General features: G+C 43.5%; 1 protein-coding gene across 1 annotated transcript in view; it reads right to left on the bottom strand.

Annotated features, from left to right (window-relative positions):
- Positions 1-3,006: 3,006 nt before the first annotated feature.
- LOC308304227 (Na(+)/citrate cotransporter-like) overlaps positions 3,007-19,101 on the bottom strand; it is an 18,668-nt gene continuing 2,573 nt past the window's right edge. Inside the window, exons 3-13 of the mRNA XM_080748790.1 lie at positions 17,171-17,307; positions 16,266-16,519; positions 15,695-15,889; positions 15,264-15,462; positions 14,766-14,888; positions 13,551-13,763; positions 9,712-9,806; positions 7,298-7,413; positions 6,992-7,153; positions 5,019-5,156; positions 3,007-3,739 (exon numbers count right to left, since the gene is read on the bottom strand). Coding sequence (XP_080604916.1) covers positions 3,611-3,739; positions 5,019-5,156; positions 6,992-7,153; positions 7,298-7,413; positions 9,712-9,806; positions 13,551-13,763; positions 14,766-14,888; positions 15,264-15,462; positions 15,695-15,889; positions 16,266-16,519; positions 17,171-17,307 — 1,761 coding nt within the window. The 3' untranslated portion in view covers positions 3,007-3,610. The remainder of the gene's footprint in view (positions 3,740-5,018; positions 5,157-6,991; positions 7,154-7,297; positions 7,414-9,711; positions 9,807-13,550; positions 13,764-14,765; positions 14,889-15,263; positions 15,463-15,694; positions 15,890-16,265; positions 16,520-17,170; positions 17,308-19,101) is intronic.

Raw genomic sequence — 19,101 nt, 5'->3', positions numbered from 1 at the left:
GAGCTCTATTGAAAAGTGTGCAAAAAAAAGAGAAAGAAAAAGAAATCTCTAATCAACGAACCAATCAAACATTCAATCAATCAATCAATCAATCAATCAGCTATTAATAACCACGGGAAGTTTGCTATCTAATGGAAGTAGACTATGTGATAACAAAATGAGAACCATTTCCCTGCCCATGTTGTACTGCACACAGCTTCAATCTCCACTGGGCCCTGAAGGACATTTCTTAGTTGTTTTGATATATACGTGGTTGTCAGTGATGAGTGAATAGATAACGTCAGTGTCTCTTCTGGCCAGAGGAACAGCGGACTTTAGACTATACAATGTGGAAAAGTGTGTCTTGCCTGTGCATGCATCTATTTGTCTTTCTCTCTGTCCCTCTCAGGCACTTTTGCAAAATTTGTGCACGTGTGTTTGTTTAGTCGGTCGGTGTTAGATAGCTACCATTGGTGTGTGAATGTGGGAAATGAGGACTCTGGCGTCGACTGTTCGCTGTTTCACCTCTCAATGTATGAATGAATGAACCATTGTAAACACTTTGAGTAGACCTACTTAGAAAAGCGCTATAAAATGCAATTCATTATAGATGCCAAATGTATCAAATATTCAGTAGAATAAAATAATAATAATAATAATAATAATTTGTCAGCCTTCACAAAGTAGCTTATATGCTTTTATTAAAATCAAAGACAAAACTGTTAGTCAGACATTGCAATACAAAAACTCGAAATTACTTATGTACAGTATACTCATAAATAGCTACATGTATCTTACTGCAAGAAGTCAGTCATTTAAATAGGCAGCTATACAAACGTTTCTAAATTACCTTAAAACTATTGTAATTTACAGCATCAAGAAGTTATTCTTATTAAGAATATATGTCATATATTTGGTCTTTTACACTATTAGTTCTATTTATAGTGGCTCATAGGAATAGACTATGTGACAACCAGGAATAGTTTGGTGACCACCGGAGACTCGGTTGACGGCCGGAATTTAGACGGCACCCGGGAGCAGGTTGGGTTAGCGCCCCAGCCTGTGTCTTCCGTGAGGAAGAAGCCCAACAAATCCACGGTGAGGCCTTTAGGAGGGCCATTCAACTGCAGCAGCTGAATGGAATGTTTGGATTGGGGTCTGGTGCAACGCACAGGTTCTGAACCTGGTGAGAGCAGGAGAGGACCTGGTAAGACGTAGGAGGAGCCCGGCCAGGAGTCAACCCATAGAGCCTAGTTCTTCCACGCGCCAGAATGGCTCCCCAATCCTGGCAGAGTAGTTCCGGTGCTGCACATTGAGTGACCCTGTCTTTCCCTAATAGGACTGATCGTGGATAGCTACTGGGACGTAAGTCGGGACTTGATCAACCCCGGCTGGGTCACCTGGGCGAGGGTGTATGATGTTGCGAGACCCGAAACACCCGTCGACCCCAGGCTACATCACTGATGATACGTCCCAGCTGCATCCTTGTGATGTTTTTTACACTATTAGTTCTATTTATAGTGGCTCATAGGAATAGACTATGTGACAACCAGGAATAGTTTGGTGACCACCGGAGACTCGGTTGACGGCCGGAATTTAGACGGCACCCGGGAGCAGGTTGGGTTAGCGCCCCAGCCTGTGTCTTCCGTGAGGAAGAAGCCCAACAAATCCACGGTGAGGCCTTTAGGAGGGCCATTCAACTGCAGCAGCTGAATGGAATGTTTGGATTGGGGTCTGGTGCAACGCACAGGTTCTGAACCTGGTGAGAGCAGGAGAGGACCTGGTAAGACGTAGGAGGAGCCCGGCCAGGAGTCAACCCATAGAGCCTAGTTCTTCCACGCGCCAGAATGGCTCCCCAATCCTGGCAGAGTAGTTCCGGTGCTGCACATTGAGTGACCCTGTCTTTCCCTAATAGGACTGATCGTGGATAGCTACTGGGACGTAAGTCGGGACTTGATCAACCCCGGCTGGGTCACCTGGGCGAGGGTGTATGATGTTGCGAGACCCGAAACACCCGTCGACCCCAGGCTACATCACTGATGATACGTCCCAGCTGCATCCTTGTGATGTTTTTTACACTATTAGTTCTATTTATAGTGGCTCATAGGAATAGACTATGTGACAACCAGGAATAGTTTGGTGACCACCGGAGACTCGGTTGACGGCCGGAATTTAGACGGCACCCGGGAGCAGGTTGGGTTAGCGCCCCAGCCTGTGTCTTCCGTGAGGAAGAAGCCCAACAAATCCACGGTGAGGCCTTTAGGAGGGCCATTCAACTGCAGCAGCTGAATGGAATGTTTGGATTGGGGTCTGGTGCAACGCACAGGTTCTGAACCTGGTGAGAGCAGGAGAGGACCTGGTAAGACGTAGGAGGAGCCCGGCCAGGAGTCAACCCATAGAGCCTAGTTCTTCCACGCGCCAGAATGGCTCCCCAATCCTGGCAGAGTAGTTCCGGTGCTGCACATTGAGTGACCCTGTCTTTCCCTAATAGGACTGATCGTGGATAGCTACTGGGACGTAAGTCGGGACTTGATCAACCCCGGCTGGGTCACCTGGGCGAGGGTGTATGATGTTGCGAGACCCGAAACACCCGTCGACCCCAGGCTACATCACTGATGATACGTCCCAGCTGCATCCTTGTGATGTTTTTTACACTATTAGTTCTATTTATAGTGGCTCATAGGAATAGACTATGTGACAACCAGGAATAGTTTGGTGACCACCGGAGACTCGGTTGACGGCCGGAATTTAGACGGCACCCGGGAGCAGGTTGGGTTAGCGCCCCAGCCTGTGTCTTCCGTGAGGAAGAAGCCCAACAAATCCACGGTGAGGCCTTTAGGAGGGCCATTCAACTGCAGCAGCTGAATGGAATGTTTGGATTGGGGTCTGGTGCAACGCACAGGTTCTGAACCTGGTGAGAGCAGGAGAGGACCTGGTAAGACGTAGGAGGAGCCCGGCCAGGAGTCAACCCATAGAGCCTAGTTCTTCCACGCGCCAGAATGGCTCCCCAATCCTGGCAGAGTAGTTCCGGTGCTGCACATTGAGTGACCCTGTCTTTCCCTAATAGGACTGATCGTGGATAGCTACTGGGACGTAAGTCGGGACTTGATCAACCCCGGCTGGGTCACCTGGGCGAGGGTGTATGATGTTGCGAGACCCGAAACACCCGTCGACCCCCAGGCTACATCACTGATGATACGTCCCATACCATACCATACACTTTGTCCACAGTGTCACCAGAAATGGCAAAATCTCCCAGACAAAAATTATGGAGGTTGATGGAGACAAAGAACAAACCAAAAAACAGCTAAGAACCAGGTGACAAAACCACCGCCGCTCCAGCGCTGACGCTGTACACAAAGCTTCAGTGGACAGTGGCTCCAACAAGCTGTGGTGTTGTAAGGCAGAGACTACTGAGTGGGTGAGGTCTAGCGCTCAGAACTTGGAGTGACTATAAATATGTTCAGAACTGCCGAAGCTGAAAAATGTTTGGCATCATTTGTAGTATGCTGCAGCCTTTACTCCTTCAAGTACCAGGTTAGATCACCACATTCCAATAAACAATTTACACAAAGCCAACCAAAAACCTTTTTTTGCATTTTAGTGTCAATACAGTTCTTGCACTACAGTGCTAGTCAGTAGCAGTGGTGTTTGCCCAGGATGGGAAGGTATCCAGGTCGAATAGAACTCTGCCCCAGCTGTTAATGGCCAAAGTGATGCAGAGGATCCCGATAATATTCATCACCACACCTGTCTTTGCCTGCAGGGGAGACAAAATCAGAATCAGCTTTATTGTAACTTTCTGCAGAACTAGGAGAACATTGAGCAAAAATAGGATAACATTGCGCAGGGGGCTCACAGAGATGAAAGGTGATCAGTACATCGTGAGATATATGACAGAACCTGGTTCAACGTTCAACATGTTGTGCCTCTGTCTGTTGAAATGCCAGGTTGACTCAGAGCACTGACACATTTAAAGTAGTGACCTGGTTGTGAAGTTGTGACCTAGTTGCAGGGGGTTTGCGGACAGAGGGTCACACATGCAAACAACCTCGCATCTGAGAGCTGGACAATGCAAACGTATTGTTAAATTCTCAACTGACATTGACCAGATGCCACGTCTACTATTAGTGGTTGAACTATTATGGCGCTGCTGATGTGTTACAACTATTGTTATTGTTACTGTTACACTTGCTACCACAATTCTATTGCTATTACTGCTGCTATTGTTACTGATGTTATCATTAAACCTAATGTATACTGTGTGTATGAGACATGGCATGGCTCATGGCTCATCATCGCTCATAGTTCAGGGAATACAGAGCTATGAGCCAAGAGTGGTGCATGGCTTTAAGCATTTACAGAGGTCTAAGTATAAATTAGGCTTTATTTATACATGCCTGTATTTTTATCTACACATCCGGTCAGTCCAAGTGGACTAGGACCACAATGGAAACAAGTCCCCAGGACTTTTTTGTGTTATCCTTTTAGCTCAAATGTCTGTCTGTACCTCATGCCGTTTCATTGCTGTCACATCATTGCTGCTAATGGCGATAGATTGTGCGTGATACTTATGCCTTAAATTATATCTACAAATGGTTCATACATTAAGCAAAGCTGGCCAGTCCAATTGCAGATGGCCAGGCCAGAGTTACATTTTTCTCCCAAAAGTGTATTTTCCATTTTGATCTTAATTTCAATTATTGTTACTTTACTACTTTTCTTGTGTCTCTATTCTACCATCTGTATATATGGTACCTACTGCAGTGCTGCTATGATATCTGCATTAAAGCTCTGTCTGTCTGTCTGTCTGTCTGTCTGTCTGTCTGTCTGTCTGTCTGTCTGTCTGTCTGTCTGTCTGACAGACAGCTTAAGCCTAATTTATGTGTGAGACAAGCTCATACAATTATTATTACTGCTATTACTACTACATCTACTGCTATTACTGCAATATGCCTGCACCTACCGATAGTGCTAAAACTACAAATACTACTACTTCTATTACTGAATGCCATATCCTGTTGCGAGGGTGGACTCACCATGTCAGACACCTTGAGGTAGCCATAGCTAAACACGATGGCGTTGGGAGGCGTGGCCACAGGCAGCATGAAGGCGAAGGAGGCACTGAGAGTGCAGGGAATCATCACATACAGAGGGTTCACTCCTATAGACTGGGACTGGGATGATGGGAGAAGCACACAAACAAATCAAATCACATTCATGGCAAGTTCAGTTAGATTAATGGCAATTTAAGTCAGACTAATGGCAAATTAAATTCATAATAAATGAACAGAATCCATGTATACAAAATATAATTATATCATAAAAAGGAATAGGCCTATACGTTTACAGTGCAGACAAACAAACCACCTGTTTGTGTCTTTGTTCAGTCAAGTATTGGAGAAGCAAGTGCAGACTATTTTCCTTTTATGTTATAACTTATGTTTTACTCCAAAAGTGTGTATATGTATAACCTTATATTAAGCTAGTACACTTGAACATATGCCTGACTCAAGTGGTGTCCAGTTACTCAGTGGGTAAAGTTGCAGTAAGTAATATTAATCTTGTGCCCATCCTGTCACTATACTGTAAACTATTTAAATACATTAGAAATGCATTCAAAGAATTCAAAAGCCAGATAAAAGGCCAATTTCGTGTCCTAGTATGGACAAGGTTCCCTTTGACACAGTGCTGCCAACTCAGTCCCATTGCCGGGTCTCTAATTGGGCCTATTATACAGAATAACCCCTCTGTGTGTGTCTCCTTGTCTTGGTCCTTCTTCCATTTCACCTTTTTTCCTGCTCACTCTTTCACTCTTGTCTTATCTGGTTCTTTCTTTCAATACTATTCTCCTCTGCTCTTTGTAGCTGCCTTTCATTCATTGCCTTAAAGATGCTGTTCAACAGGGCGCCTGGCTGAGTACCTTCATTTGGGCCATCATAATGTTCTGTTCAGCACATTCCAGGATTAACAAGGGGGGAAACCTAATATAAGATTGTGGTTAAAGCTGCAATCCGAAACTTTTATTTATGAATAAAACCCAATTTTAACCAATCTTTATGGCAGAGTTTGTTAATACAATATAACTAGTAATGTACACTTACTGGTTGATAAGAAGTACTGCCTGAAGCTCATAAGATCATATCCCCTGGTAATGCAGGGATTCTGTCTTAAAGAATGGTAGATGTTTGGTCTCCCACGTGGGAGACCAGTGTTCAGATGGATTCACTGGCCTCCCACTTTTCCTTGGACGCAAGGTTGATGCATGTGGAAGCCTCTATATTTCGAGTGGATGGTCGCTTGCGTTTTCCGATTCTAGGACACGCTCCCGTGCGCGGATCGGAATACACTTTGTGTCTAAATGTTGGTATTTGCTTGATTAATGTTCTTGTAACTATGCGCTGAGCGACTACTTTGTTTTATTGTTCACAATCAAAATGTCAGAAGGCCATGAGATGATCTCTCCATGACCGTGTTGTGGGAAGAGCTGTCATGTCTAATATGTTATGTTTGAATGTGTCATATACTCTTACGTCACTATGTTTTATTTACACTTGACTAAGATTTATCTCTCACTATCTGCTAGTGAGCAGGACATGCTGTAGTGTAGAGACTATATGCGTGTACGCGTGCCTCTATCTTATTTGTACAGATAACATATGATTATGTAGTGCACATCGTTGTTGTCGGGTGGAGAATGTCAAAAACCGTTAGCACCGCGAGGCATCGTGTGCTTGTAGATCTGCTATTTTCACTAGTTTTGTGCAACAGTCTTGTATGATGAAGCAGGGCTTTACTATAAGAAAAGAAAACATACACATTTGAAACTTGGAGATGTTTCTGTGTGTGTGTGTGTGTGTGTGTGTGTGTGTGTGTGTGTGTGTGTGTGCGCGTGTGCGTGTGCGTGTGCGTGTGCATGTGCGTGTGCATGCGTACATGCATGTACTGTAAGTGTGCATGCACGCATGCATGTATACTGTATGTACTGTATTTATCACACTGTGTTAAATACCAAGGAAGCCAGGATGGGCAGGAATAGCGTTGCCGTGGCGACGTTACTGGCACACTCTGTGAAGGTGGCGATGAGGAGGCAGAGGATGATGGCGATGGCCCAGGGAGGGATGGTTTGGAGGGGAGTCATCTGAGAACCCAACCAGAGGGAGAGACCTGACACCTGGAAATGTAGAGGCATGTGTTAATCACAATAATGACACCAAGAGGTCTTTGTGTGTGTGTGTGTGTGTGTGTGTGTGTGTGTGTGTGTGTGTGTGTGTGTGTGTGTGTGTGTGTGTGTGAGTGATTGCAAAAAAAAACTCACCTCGCTACCCTTCGCTATGGCGAAGCCTCCACCCAGAAGCAGTACGATGTTCCAAGGCATCTTCCTCTGAGTCACCTGCCAAGTGAGGAGGGCAGGAACGGGACTATGGGGCACATCTGATAGGACAAACACACACCTGTCATCTTTCAGTCTGATAGGACAACAGTTGTCAATCACCTACAGTATGCCCCGGGAGGAAGCTTCATTTCCTGACCAGCCACTGAGCTCCCTTCTTCAGTTCCTGCCAATCAAAAAAGACCCGGCTTCAACTCCTGCCAATAACAAAAGACCGGCTCATTTACATTCTACATTCCCAGCCAATGAAACCCCCCCTCTACTGGCTCATTTACCTTCTTCATTCCTGGCCAATGAAACTCCCCCTCTCCATTAAGGACTCATTTTTTCCAACCAATCGACCAGCCCACAAATATGCCTTCAGTCAGGGTATATTTTCAATGGAATATGATCAAATAAAAGAGAAGTACATTTGTGCACAAGTGGTTCATTGGATTGCAATGCCCGTGGATATTAGTAGAGACCGTGGATGTCACAAAATGTGTTGAAATTGCTTTTTTAGAGCTCCCGTTTGTGTAATTAGCGAATTAGCATAAAACGCTACATTTACATGGGGTTTCCCATAGACGATGCTAACATGTTGTAAATGCTAGCGCGATGCTAACGGGAGCTGGGGCAGATCTACTGTCTGTCTTGAGTTTATTTATTCACTCAAACTAAAATAGGAGAACTTTGAATTACATAGGGTTTTCATTGTGTAGGCTACTTTGCACTGGAAATGTTTATCAACAGAAAGTAATGCTCACTTATGCACTTTATGTCATAATAATTAAATGATGCATGTTATCCTGGCTTGAAACCTTGACAGGCTATTTTGGAACATTATTTCGTTTTAATTCATACATTCAGGCCTATTGTGTTTGCCCAATAGCCTGTCTTAGAGAGATATAGGGTAGGCTGTATTTTGTTATAGCCTATATTGATTGATTGATTGATTGATTGATTGATTGAATATTTTATTAGACAAAATTAAAAGACAAAAATAAAGAACAGTATGCCTACAAGTATATTCAATAAAAAACATATAATAGTACAGTACAGTTAAACACCCTGCCTTAAAGGAACATCCCAAATAAGTCCTTTTACCGCCATGTTTATGTCAGAAGTCCTTGTAATTCAATTCAATAGCACTATATAGTCTACTGCAGTCTCCTACCACAATTATGTGTAAGAATAATGGAGTCAATTGAATTTTTAAGTTAAGCTTTTTGAAAGAAAAAAAATTAAATGAGAAATGTGCATCAACAGAACAGTATAGGCTATGTATTGCATGCAAGCAACGAAACTCATAGCCTTTGTTACCTATAGGTCTATACTGACGCCCTGAAAATAGGCCTACAGATGGATTTTGATTGCATTATTAATCAAATTACTCTGAAACTGATGCCAACGATTGCCATTCAACACTGTCATTGTCTACTTACTATATCATTACCATTAACTGTGGTATGGGTATGGCCATAATTTACATATTGCTCTTGTTGTGGCTGGACTGCTCTCTACACTTATTTACATTTTATATCACATTTGTCATGGTGTAATATGATCTAACACACTGCAGGAGCACTTGTTACTGTCAGGTTACTTTTGGTTAAACCTGGGATCGAACCGACGACCTTGGGATCCGTACTTCCCCTTTTTGGAAAAGCTAGGTTTAGCATTTCAGTGCTTTTTGAAAATATTCGGATACATAATTGCTTGCATTGGGATTTTACATGAAGCTGAGTTAGAATACCATCCTTTCTCTTCTTTTTCCTCAAGATTTCTCTCCTTTTCCCTTCTTTCTTCTCTTTTTTCTCCTCCCCCCTTCTTCCCCTCCTTCTTCCTTCTTCCCCCCCCCTTACAGTCAATTGTTCCCCAGCTTTAGCTCAGTCGGTAGAGCTCTCGCCTTTGTACCGCAAGGTCATGGGTTCGATTCCGGGCACCGCCAACTCAGCGTATGAGTAGCACGGCTTGGCAAGTTGTGCGGCAAGTACTGGGAGCTGATGGTAGGTGTGGCGCTCCACCTCAGCAGTCCATCTCCCAGGGGTCTAGCGCATTGTAACGGGGACAGACTCCCGCGTGTTACCGGCTGATACTGACAATAAGCCACTCCCGACCTACTTGTTACAGTATGCACAGCAAAGATCTCTAGTGTTCGTTGAACTCTGAAGGTGTAAACAGTTTTACAATCAAATAAAAGGGGTCCAAATGAACCGTTATGGGGTGCATTGCCAACAACTGTGACACTCTCAATTAACGCAGAGCGTTTTACTTTGTGAGGGCCAAAGAGGCCTATCTGAGGTTCATACCTCAGATAGGAAAGGTGGATTAGTGAGACAGTGTGTGTTTGTCTGTACCTGGGTCAGGGGCCCTCCAAAAGCGAGGTGGTTCAGAGGGCAGGACAAACAGTAGGACAGCCACAAACACAGCCACTGTAGCATCAGTCACAAACCTACAAAAATAAAAATAAAACACTGTCAACAACATGCAAACTGCACACAGAAAGGCCCCAGTGGAGTGCTGTGGAACTCGACCTTCTTGTTGTGAGGCATTGACTACAACTTCTAGTTTACCGTCACATCACAAGTTTACAGGTGGAGAAAGGATTCTGTGGAATACCCAACGATTTGCAGTTACAAAATATAACCGTATGAACATAGAAAGAAACAAAGGAAAAATTCACATAATAGGACAACAATATCAAATATACATAAATATGGGGTGTGCTCAAACAAATAAATAAACATGAGGCTGAAGAATATCACAGTCTCTTGTGCAACAGTGCTAACTACTGAGCCACCATTATATTGATGTTATCTCACTCCAATGATGATGACTGAGTCCGGTAGATAGCTACCGTATATAACGTATACACAGACAGACCAAAAGGACCAGTAAATACAGGACAAGTCTTTTAAGCATCAAACTGTATTTGGCAACTATTTGTCCTAGGTACTGCTACCAAAGTCTATAGGCCTCTTTACTGCTCATGTCCTGTTGTGACGTGCTCAACGGCAGCACGCTATGTTGTAATGCCTGCCACTTTATGAATGGGGATGTCACCATGGAGTCAATGTCTGACTTCTGTTTGCATGGACCCAGTGACATGTGGGTCATTTACGATTGGCCGGGTAAGACCTGCCAGAAGAGGACAAAGCAGGGAGGACAGACCAGGGGCATAGTTCCGCCGATTAAAAAACAATCCAATACGGAAGCATGTGAAGACGTGGAGAATCTTCCTCAACCTTCTGAACAACACCTTCATTAGGGTTCCCAAACATTTCAGGTCTCGACCCCCCAAAATAATCATATTTAAACTAGGGACGCCCCACCCCGACAATCACTTGGAATTGTTGGCATTACATTTAGTATTTGTAGGGATTCCAACGCAAACTGTATATGTAACTTTGGTGTTTGTTTTATATGAAACATAATAAATATAAACATAAAATATAAACATATGTGTACCCAAAAAGGTCTAATAACACTGTAAAGTGTTTGAAAGGCTTTAAAGCCCAATGAATATTTATTTTCTTTGTGGCTAAATAATGACTTTATGCAGATGTTTTTACTGGGTTTATTTGACAGTTGTAAATGGCAGGTGTTGCACTTGCATATAAAGTTGCTTTCACAGTTTCAGAAATTATGACAAATCATTGCATTGAAATCATCAAAAAGATTTTGCTGAATCCGATCCTACTGATTCAGAATCTAGATGTCAGCAAACATCAGCTGATAGTGAAATATGTTACAATTGTTTTGATCTGTTTAGTGTGTTTAAGATGGACCAAGGTGACTGGTGACTATTCATTCCAGTTTTCTTTAACCAAGCATTTGATGAAAGGAGTTAAATAGGACATCCACTCCAGCCTTTTCAAGATAAGATCACATCAAATCAATACCAATGTAATGTACAAAACTACAAACTATGGCCTTTTGATTGCCCCATCCTTTGATTCTTCCTAACTTTTAACCCATATTCATCACCAGGGGCCCAAGTGGTCAGGACTGACTTAATCTAGTACTGTACCTGCTTTGTTGTGATGCTACAAGCATAAACTCAGAGGTGACACATGAGGGGGTAAGAAGCGGAACACAGTGTGTTTGATCTCCATTGATCTGTGTGTTCTAAAATAACAGTGTTGTTATTTTATGTGTGTGGTGGGTTACGCATACAAGTCTGCTCTGACCTGCTTTTATATGTGTTACCTTATGCCCTTCAACCCACTTTCTGCATAATTATGTGACTTTGTGTATTAGTATATTTCCTAGTATTGGTAAAGAGTTGGTTTATTGATGATTTTATTTTAAAATGACAATTGTTGATTTTACAGTTGCATGTTGACCCATGGCTTGGAGGCTAAAGTGAGACTTGGGTAATGGCCACCTTTCAACACGTCTTTGCAATTTATGTTAAAATAATACTATAATTATACTGTCTAAAATAATATACTGTAATGGTGAGAAACAAATAGAATTGTTGTGATGGCCATAGGTTTCAATTTCATATCATTTCATACTTTAGATACTTTATAATGTATTTACGTTTATTCTATTTCTCAACATCACCATATTTTTTACAATTTGTTTATCAGTCTGTCCGTCCATCCACTGTCTGTCCATCCACCGCTTTGGTCAAACAAGATATCTTCCCAACTACTGGCTGGATTGTCATACATTGCACCCGCCAGAAGAAGAATTCTAAGGATAGACCCCTTTGGTTTCTTTTTGGTGTAGAAAAGAGCAGCATGACTCCTAGGAGCTACATACAGGGCTTTTTATGTGCAGGTGTCTCTTTTTAAAATTATTTATTATTTTCATGTCTACTTTTATTCAAGTAAAGCACATGGGAAGAAGGACACGGAGTAGGACATGTGGGGCATATGGACATAATATGCATTTTATGGACTAATGGCCTAACGATCATCAGAATGATCGTTGTGCAATTGACAACCACATATCAGAGGTAAATCTGTTGGCATGATGCAAGTTGGCTTACCTAATGACACAGTTTGTCTGTTTGCATTTCACCTTCAATTCCTGTTTGTGTACTATGTGTGCTTTTCCTTGTTTTTTTGTCTCTGCTAAAGGACATGTAAGGTAAGATTTGGAGATTTGGGGATATCAATAAACGTGAACATTCTATAATGGTGAAAATTAAATTCAAAAGCGATTCTGATTCATAATGAAGTCATATGGAATCATAGAGTATGGTTATGGTCATAGGCGACTCTAGCCTCTTCCAGCAAGGGGTGCACGACCTCTATTACCTCATGCACGCGCGCACAGCGCGCGTGTACGACGTTTGCGCGCGCGCGAAGCGCGCGCGCAAAAAAAATTGCGGATATTAGCGGTTTTGTAATGTTGTTTTAGCGGATTTCTGCAGTTAATTTTGTACCCAAATGTAAAAATAAGTTACTTGCGGTTATCGGTTATTTGCGGGCAAATTATGCATTTTTTCAAGTTAAAATCGGTTCGGTTCTACACGGCGGCAGAACCATTTTGGGCTTAATATAATAGGGTTTATAAAAGCATGATCTGACTGTCTTAGTCTTACCTTGGGCTGGTCAGGAGGAAATGGTTCAGTCACGCACAGTGAGACAAGAGTCCTGGCTGATAGAGCCTGAGGTCTGTGTTTTGTAGAGGAAAGTCAGGTACAAAATGATCCTCTCCATGTGATGTTTCAGGGCAAGCAGCTATATTATAATATCTACCGGTAGTCACGTCCATAGTAGTGAAGAGCTCGAACTCCATGCTTTATTTTTAACAGATGTTGTTTTCAATTTCAATACTGGCGCGTGGATATGACATCACATCAGGAGGGGAGGGGGGGGCTGCCTGGAGCTGCCAGCCTCTATCACTACCACTAGGGGGTGTTGTTGTATTCGGTCTGAGTGGATGTAAAGTTACATTACAAAAAAAAACAAAATCAAAATGGCCGCCTGGCGGCCAGGGGGTGCACGTGCACCCTAGGACACCCCTTAAAATCGCCTATGGTTATGGTTATCATACCTTGGTCAGGTACAATGTTCTGTTACTTCATGTCATGTGTAGTTGTATATTTGCACAATTGTCACCATCTCCTCGGTGGCACAAAGGACAACGAAATATAATTCATCAATCTCACCATGAGTTAAAATAAAACTATTCCGATGAACAGGGACATTTATTCAACTCCATTGTGTACTGTACTTACTCAGCCTTGGCGTTGAAGACGTGCGTGGCCCATCCGTCCATGAATCCTGGGCTTCGTGTGAACCACAACACAACCAGCAGTAGGAACAGGGCCAGGACGTTGAGCTCTGCGTAGCACATGGGGCCCAGGCGGCGGTATTCTGTTCTGATCACTTCGTATGCTGCTTGTTCCTTCTCCGACCGGACCGCCCCGCAGGCCCACGTACGCTGCAGACTGGAGGACAGAGGCAAGACACAGATCAGGGTTGTGAAGGCATTCATTACTTTCAACAGTACATCTGTATGTCGTATTCAGTTTGGTTAATTCAATTCAATTCTACCAGTTCAGTCACCACAGCATCAATAAAATAATAATAATTTGATAAGACTTAACAGTCTGAAATAGTAGTGGATGACATAGTTGATTACTACTGACTGACTGTCAACAATTATGCTGTCTTCGTCTTGAGTCTCATATTTACAGCATTTGATAGTCAACCTCCAGCTTCTAGTGGACACCCTTTCTGACCTTGATATCACTGGGATGGCTCCACCTAGTCACTCACACTCTCTTTTCATTGCAGATTTGGCTGCTCCTACATTCCTCTGACCTCGCTTCATTCCATGTTCTCCCCCTACCAGTCAAGCACCTGCTTCTCATCTTCTCATTATTGTCTCAGCTATTAATAGTATACCCTGCCATTCTGTGTGTTCCTTGCCAGATCATGCCAGCATCTTAACCGTGTTATTCCAGCATTCTGATTACCTGTCACGAACCCTGCCTGTCATCTGACTTACTGTTTTCACCTGCTAAGGGGAACACACACTGGACGCGGAGGCGGCGCTGACGCAGCGCGTCAAAACATACGCCCCCATTATTTTCACTGAACTAACCCACACCGGTGGCATGAGACGCGGGCAGGCGCGGGTCTGCTGCCCCGCCCGCCGCGCCGATACGCCGCTGTTCTATTTTTCCAGCGCTGCTGCGCAGTGAAAATGTTTTCCCCACCGGGGGAAATGGATGCGCCGCGCGGTACCCCGCCGCATCCAGTTGGAGTTACCACGTGGCACTTCACGTGTGTCAATAGCGCGACGCGACGCTGCGCAGCCGTCCGCATCCAGTGTGTGTTCCCCTTTTGATAGACCGTGCCTGTTTACCTGATTGTGTTACCCGTTAGGAACTCTGCCTATACTTTCTGAGCTTCCGTTTTGGCTGTAGATCTGTTGGCGTACTCACTTGAAGCCAATATAAAGGAACTGCAGCCAGAACCAAGCTAGGACCAGCATCAGCAGCATGGTGGGGAAACCAAAGGCAAACCAGGAGGCAAAGTTGATGACGTCACCATTCTGTGGGAAGAGTCTGTGTGGAAGCGCGAGACAGAAAGTGTGTGAGGATGGATTTATGAAAGGAAAACAAATATCTTTTCATTCACTTGATAACTCATTCTAAGACATGAAAGTAGTCGATAATCATTGTGAGCTGCGGTGGATAGTATTGTTGGGTTTCAGTGTCAATGTGACATCGCAGTGAGATCAAGTCTGTGATCTCGCAATTACAGGACGGTCTCTGTAACCCACCTCTATCTTACGCATCTCTCTCAACCTCATCATACATTTATATTAAGAAGAATACATTCTTACGCTGTTAAATTTCTCATCCCTGTGTGTATTTTATATGTATAGATGTGTACATGTGTATGTATAAATGAACATGTACACGTGTGTTAGTACTCACTGGCTCATTTGCCCTATGAGGACCAGGTTGGGTCCGGTGCCTGTGAGAGTGGCGATCCCTCCAATGCTAGCAGCGTAACAAACACACAGCAGGAGGCCTTTGCACATCCTCAGCCTCTCCTCCTCCACCTCATCCACCTCCCCCCCGCAGAGCTCCTCAAGTTCCATCTGACACTTCAGAGCTGCCATGGGCAGAACCACTGCACAACCAGTCGAGAAATTAAGGACTTTAGTTGATTACTGGACAGGGTTAAATAATGGAAACATGTGTGAGACTATCTCCCCACAACTACAACTGAGAAGCCCTTGAGGCTGTATTGCTTGTAAGAAGTAAGATGGAATTCTAAATAATGTTTATATATGTTTTTTAGCAGAAGTTCGGATCCACAGGATCAACGTTATGAATAGCTGGCATGGAGACTATGGACTCACCATTCCCACTGTCACGCTTGCTGTTGGGACTGTCTGAGGGTGGTTTGTCATGGGGAGCTGGCATGGCCTGGAAGGTTACTCTGTCCCAGTTGTTCGGGTGACCCTCTGAGCCAAGTGTGTCCTGTTGGGTCACGGTGCCTTGTAGGTACGTGTTTTTCTCCTGGCTGTCCTGTTGTGTGTCTCTATCATTCACACCTGGGCAAAATAATTGAAAGGTTACAGATGAAAATGTTGATAAAACTCATGCCTTAGCACATGCGTCTGTCCGTCCTGCTCCTGCTGCTCCGTTTCTCCAGCTGATCTCCCACTCCATCCTCCCCTCACTCATGAACAACACCAATTAAATACATACACATGTTAAACAGAAAGCCTAACTTTGGCATTCTGGTGTTAGAGCCAGTTACTGCCCGTTCAGCTATACAAAACAAGCATACGTAGACTATTATGCACATGTTCACCATTCACTTGAGTGAGCTGGAAACTGGAAAGTGAACATTACAATGAATTGGCAATACAATCCTTTGACCATCTACTCTCCTATCCTCCTGACTGTCCTTTAACATAGGCATACCGTTTTCCACAATCCTTGGGGCGGTGTACTCCTGGCCAGCACCCCCATCTTGCAGGTTGACAGTGATTTTCCTCTGATGGTCTTGGTGTGGGACTGTGCCATTCTTCTGGCTCCTGGGGGTGCTTTGGGAGTCTTCGGACTGGTTGAGCTGGTCGAGGACAGCCTGGACGATGGGGACCATCATGGCAGTGGTGGCCGTGTTGCTGATCCACATCGACAGGAAGGCTGTCACTCCCATGAACCCCAACATTAACCTGGGAGATGGCAGGACCATGGAATATATATTTGACTATTTGCTTCATGGAAAATCGGTATTTATTTTCCGAACCGTGCGTGCACGGTCCTTTCTTCTAGGTACTGTACAACAATTTACAATTAACAGTATTGTGTATTATTATTTTATGCTTTAACTATTGAAAAATAGCAGATATACAAGCTCACAGTGCGGCACCGCGCGCTTTTTTAAATCGTGAAAATTTGAATTTTAACCCGATTCTATTAGTGTCTTTTGAAAGACTTTTTGAAAAACCTATGTTTCTATGTCAGTAATCTGGCCAGCCATCGTCAAAGAAAAGCTCCTTTTCACTTAACTGGAGCTCAGTTAGTCTGTTCTTGAGAGACTACTGTGTCAGTGGTTCTCAAACCTTTTCATGTGAGGGACCCCCAAAATGATATGTATTTGGCCACAGACCCCCATCTCAAAATATTTAGTTCCAGGGACCACCCAGAAGCAAAGTTTGAGTTACAAACATTCGCTTTGAAAATACATATATTCAAAGATTTGCACACCTTTTCACGACTTTTTCAAAAATAGCAGATCTACAAGCTTGCAGCTATTTTTCACTGGTTAAATCATTCAATAATTCTATGCCTAAATGGGTTAACAGGTGTAAGTAATTACTCACAGGGCAGGCCGGACTCCCACGATGAGCAGAACCCTGAGGGCAATACGCTTGTGAAGGTTCCAGTGTTCCACAGCCACTGCCACCATCAGACCACCCACAAACAGCATGTTAGTATCCTTCAGGTACTGCATACACACCTGATTGATACACAGGCGCATACACGCACACGCACGCACGCACACACACACACACACACACACACACACACACACACACACACACACACACACACACACACACACACACACACACACACACACACACACACACACACGTTAGTTGTATCTCTGACTAAATGATTTACAAAACAGTAGACATTAGAGATAATAAAATGTGATGGCTGCATCTCTATCTGAAAGGTAAATAACATTCACACAGCATTGTTTAATGAGGTCAAAACTTCAGCAGTATGTACTTTATTGTTAGACCAACATGTTTTGGCTTGTGGCAATATTCAGGGTCATCATGAAACGCATAACACATTTACGTAAAACACATTTTAAGGCCTGAGTAACATAAAACATTAAAGGAAAAAAAACAAAAAAACGAGTCTACACATTTGTTAACTCCAGGTGGGATTATTACAATTCATTATCAGGCTGGCCCAATATCTCTTTCAAGACTCTCCACCAGGTCCAAATGCTGCTGTACTGCACTGACAAGAACTAGGAAAAGAGATAATATTTGCCAATCTGCACTGGCTCCCTGAAAAATCCAGAATAGAAACTTTCATCATAACGGTCTGGCACCATTATACCAGAAGAGCTTGTTGTGTTACCCCACTAGAACACTGCACTCCCAGAATGCATGCAGGTTTTTGTGATTCTTGTGATTCCTAGAAAGTCCCAAAGTAGAATGTGAGGCAGTGCCTTCAACTATCACGCTCCTTTTCTGCGGAACCTTCTCAAAGTTTTGATCCAGGAGGCAGGCAGACACCCCCTCTATGTTTAAAACTTTCCTTTTTGATAAAGCTTATAGTTAGGGCTGGCTCAACCGTGCCCTGGACGAGCACTTAGTTATGCTGCCATAGGCTTAGACTCCAGACCGTTATTATCGGTTGCTATTGTTATTTGCTTGACCACAAATGCTAAGAATGTTATTTAGATAGCATGTTGTTTAGACAGATGCTAGTTTTAATGTTTGCCTAGTGTCCTAGTTCCTTTTGAAGGACCAAATTGCATCTTTGCACTCTACTTACTGTATGTGTCTAATTACCCCATCGTTAGTTGACAAGGGTTCATGCCACGTCGGGCAGAGAGAGAGGAGAGACAAGACAGCCAGGGTCAGATTTGAACTTGGGTCTTTGCACTCACAAGAAGCATTATGGTCTGTGCAACTGGCTGAGTCACCAGGCACCCCCTTTTCGTTACATTTATGTTGAGCAATTGTATTGTTTCACATTTAACTATGCAGGCCTGAACAGTTACCATTTTGAAACTGTAACAAATAGTGTTGGTTAGGAGGAAAAAATCCTCAGCTTCCAAGAAAATGCATAAAGGGAAGTTCTTTTGTGCGTGATTCAGACGTGTTCTTCCTTCTTGGAAACAGATGACCTGGGTGGGGGCAGCACTGTCCTCACTGTACTCACTCACTCAGGCTGAACTGAGCAGGTACAGTACGTACTAGATGTGAATGTCTTAATGTGATCAGATCAGAGAGTTGTTTGTTAACTCAGATTAAATCAAGTCTCAATTGGCCCAGCCTCTCTTATCGCATGACATTGTGCCATAATAAGTCATGATAATTACATTATGACATATTGTACAGTATGTGTTGTTACTAGTCAACTCCCCTGGTTAAATTAGGCCAAGAGTGGGATCCCTGCATGGCCTTGCAAAGAATTCTCAACACTAAAAATAAAACAAGCATAATCTTAAATAAGTATTCCTCAACCACTGGATCAGGATGTGAAAGTGAGTTACAGTAAAATA

This window comes from Nannobrachium achirus (assembly GCF_963921795.1).
Source record: "Nannobrachium achirus genome assembly, chromosome: 19".
Classification (NCBI taxonomy): domain Eukaryota; kingdom Metazoa; phylum Chordata; class Actinopteri; order Myctophiformes; family Myctophidae; genus Nannobrachium; species Nannobrachium achirus.
The sequence above is the reverse complement of the archived record's forward strand: the minus strand, read 5'-3'. Positions and strand labels throughout refer to the sequence as shown.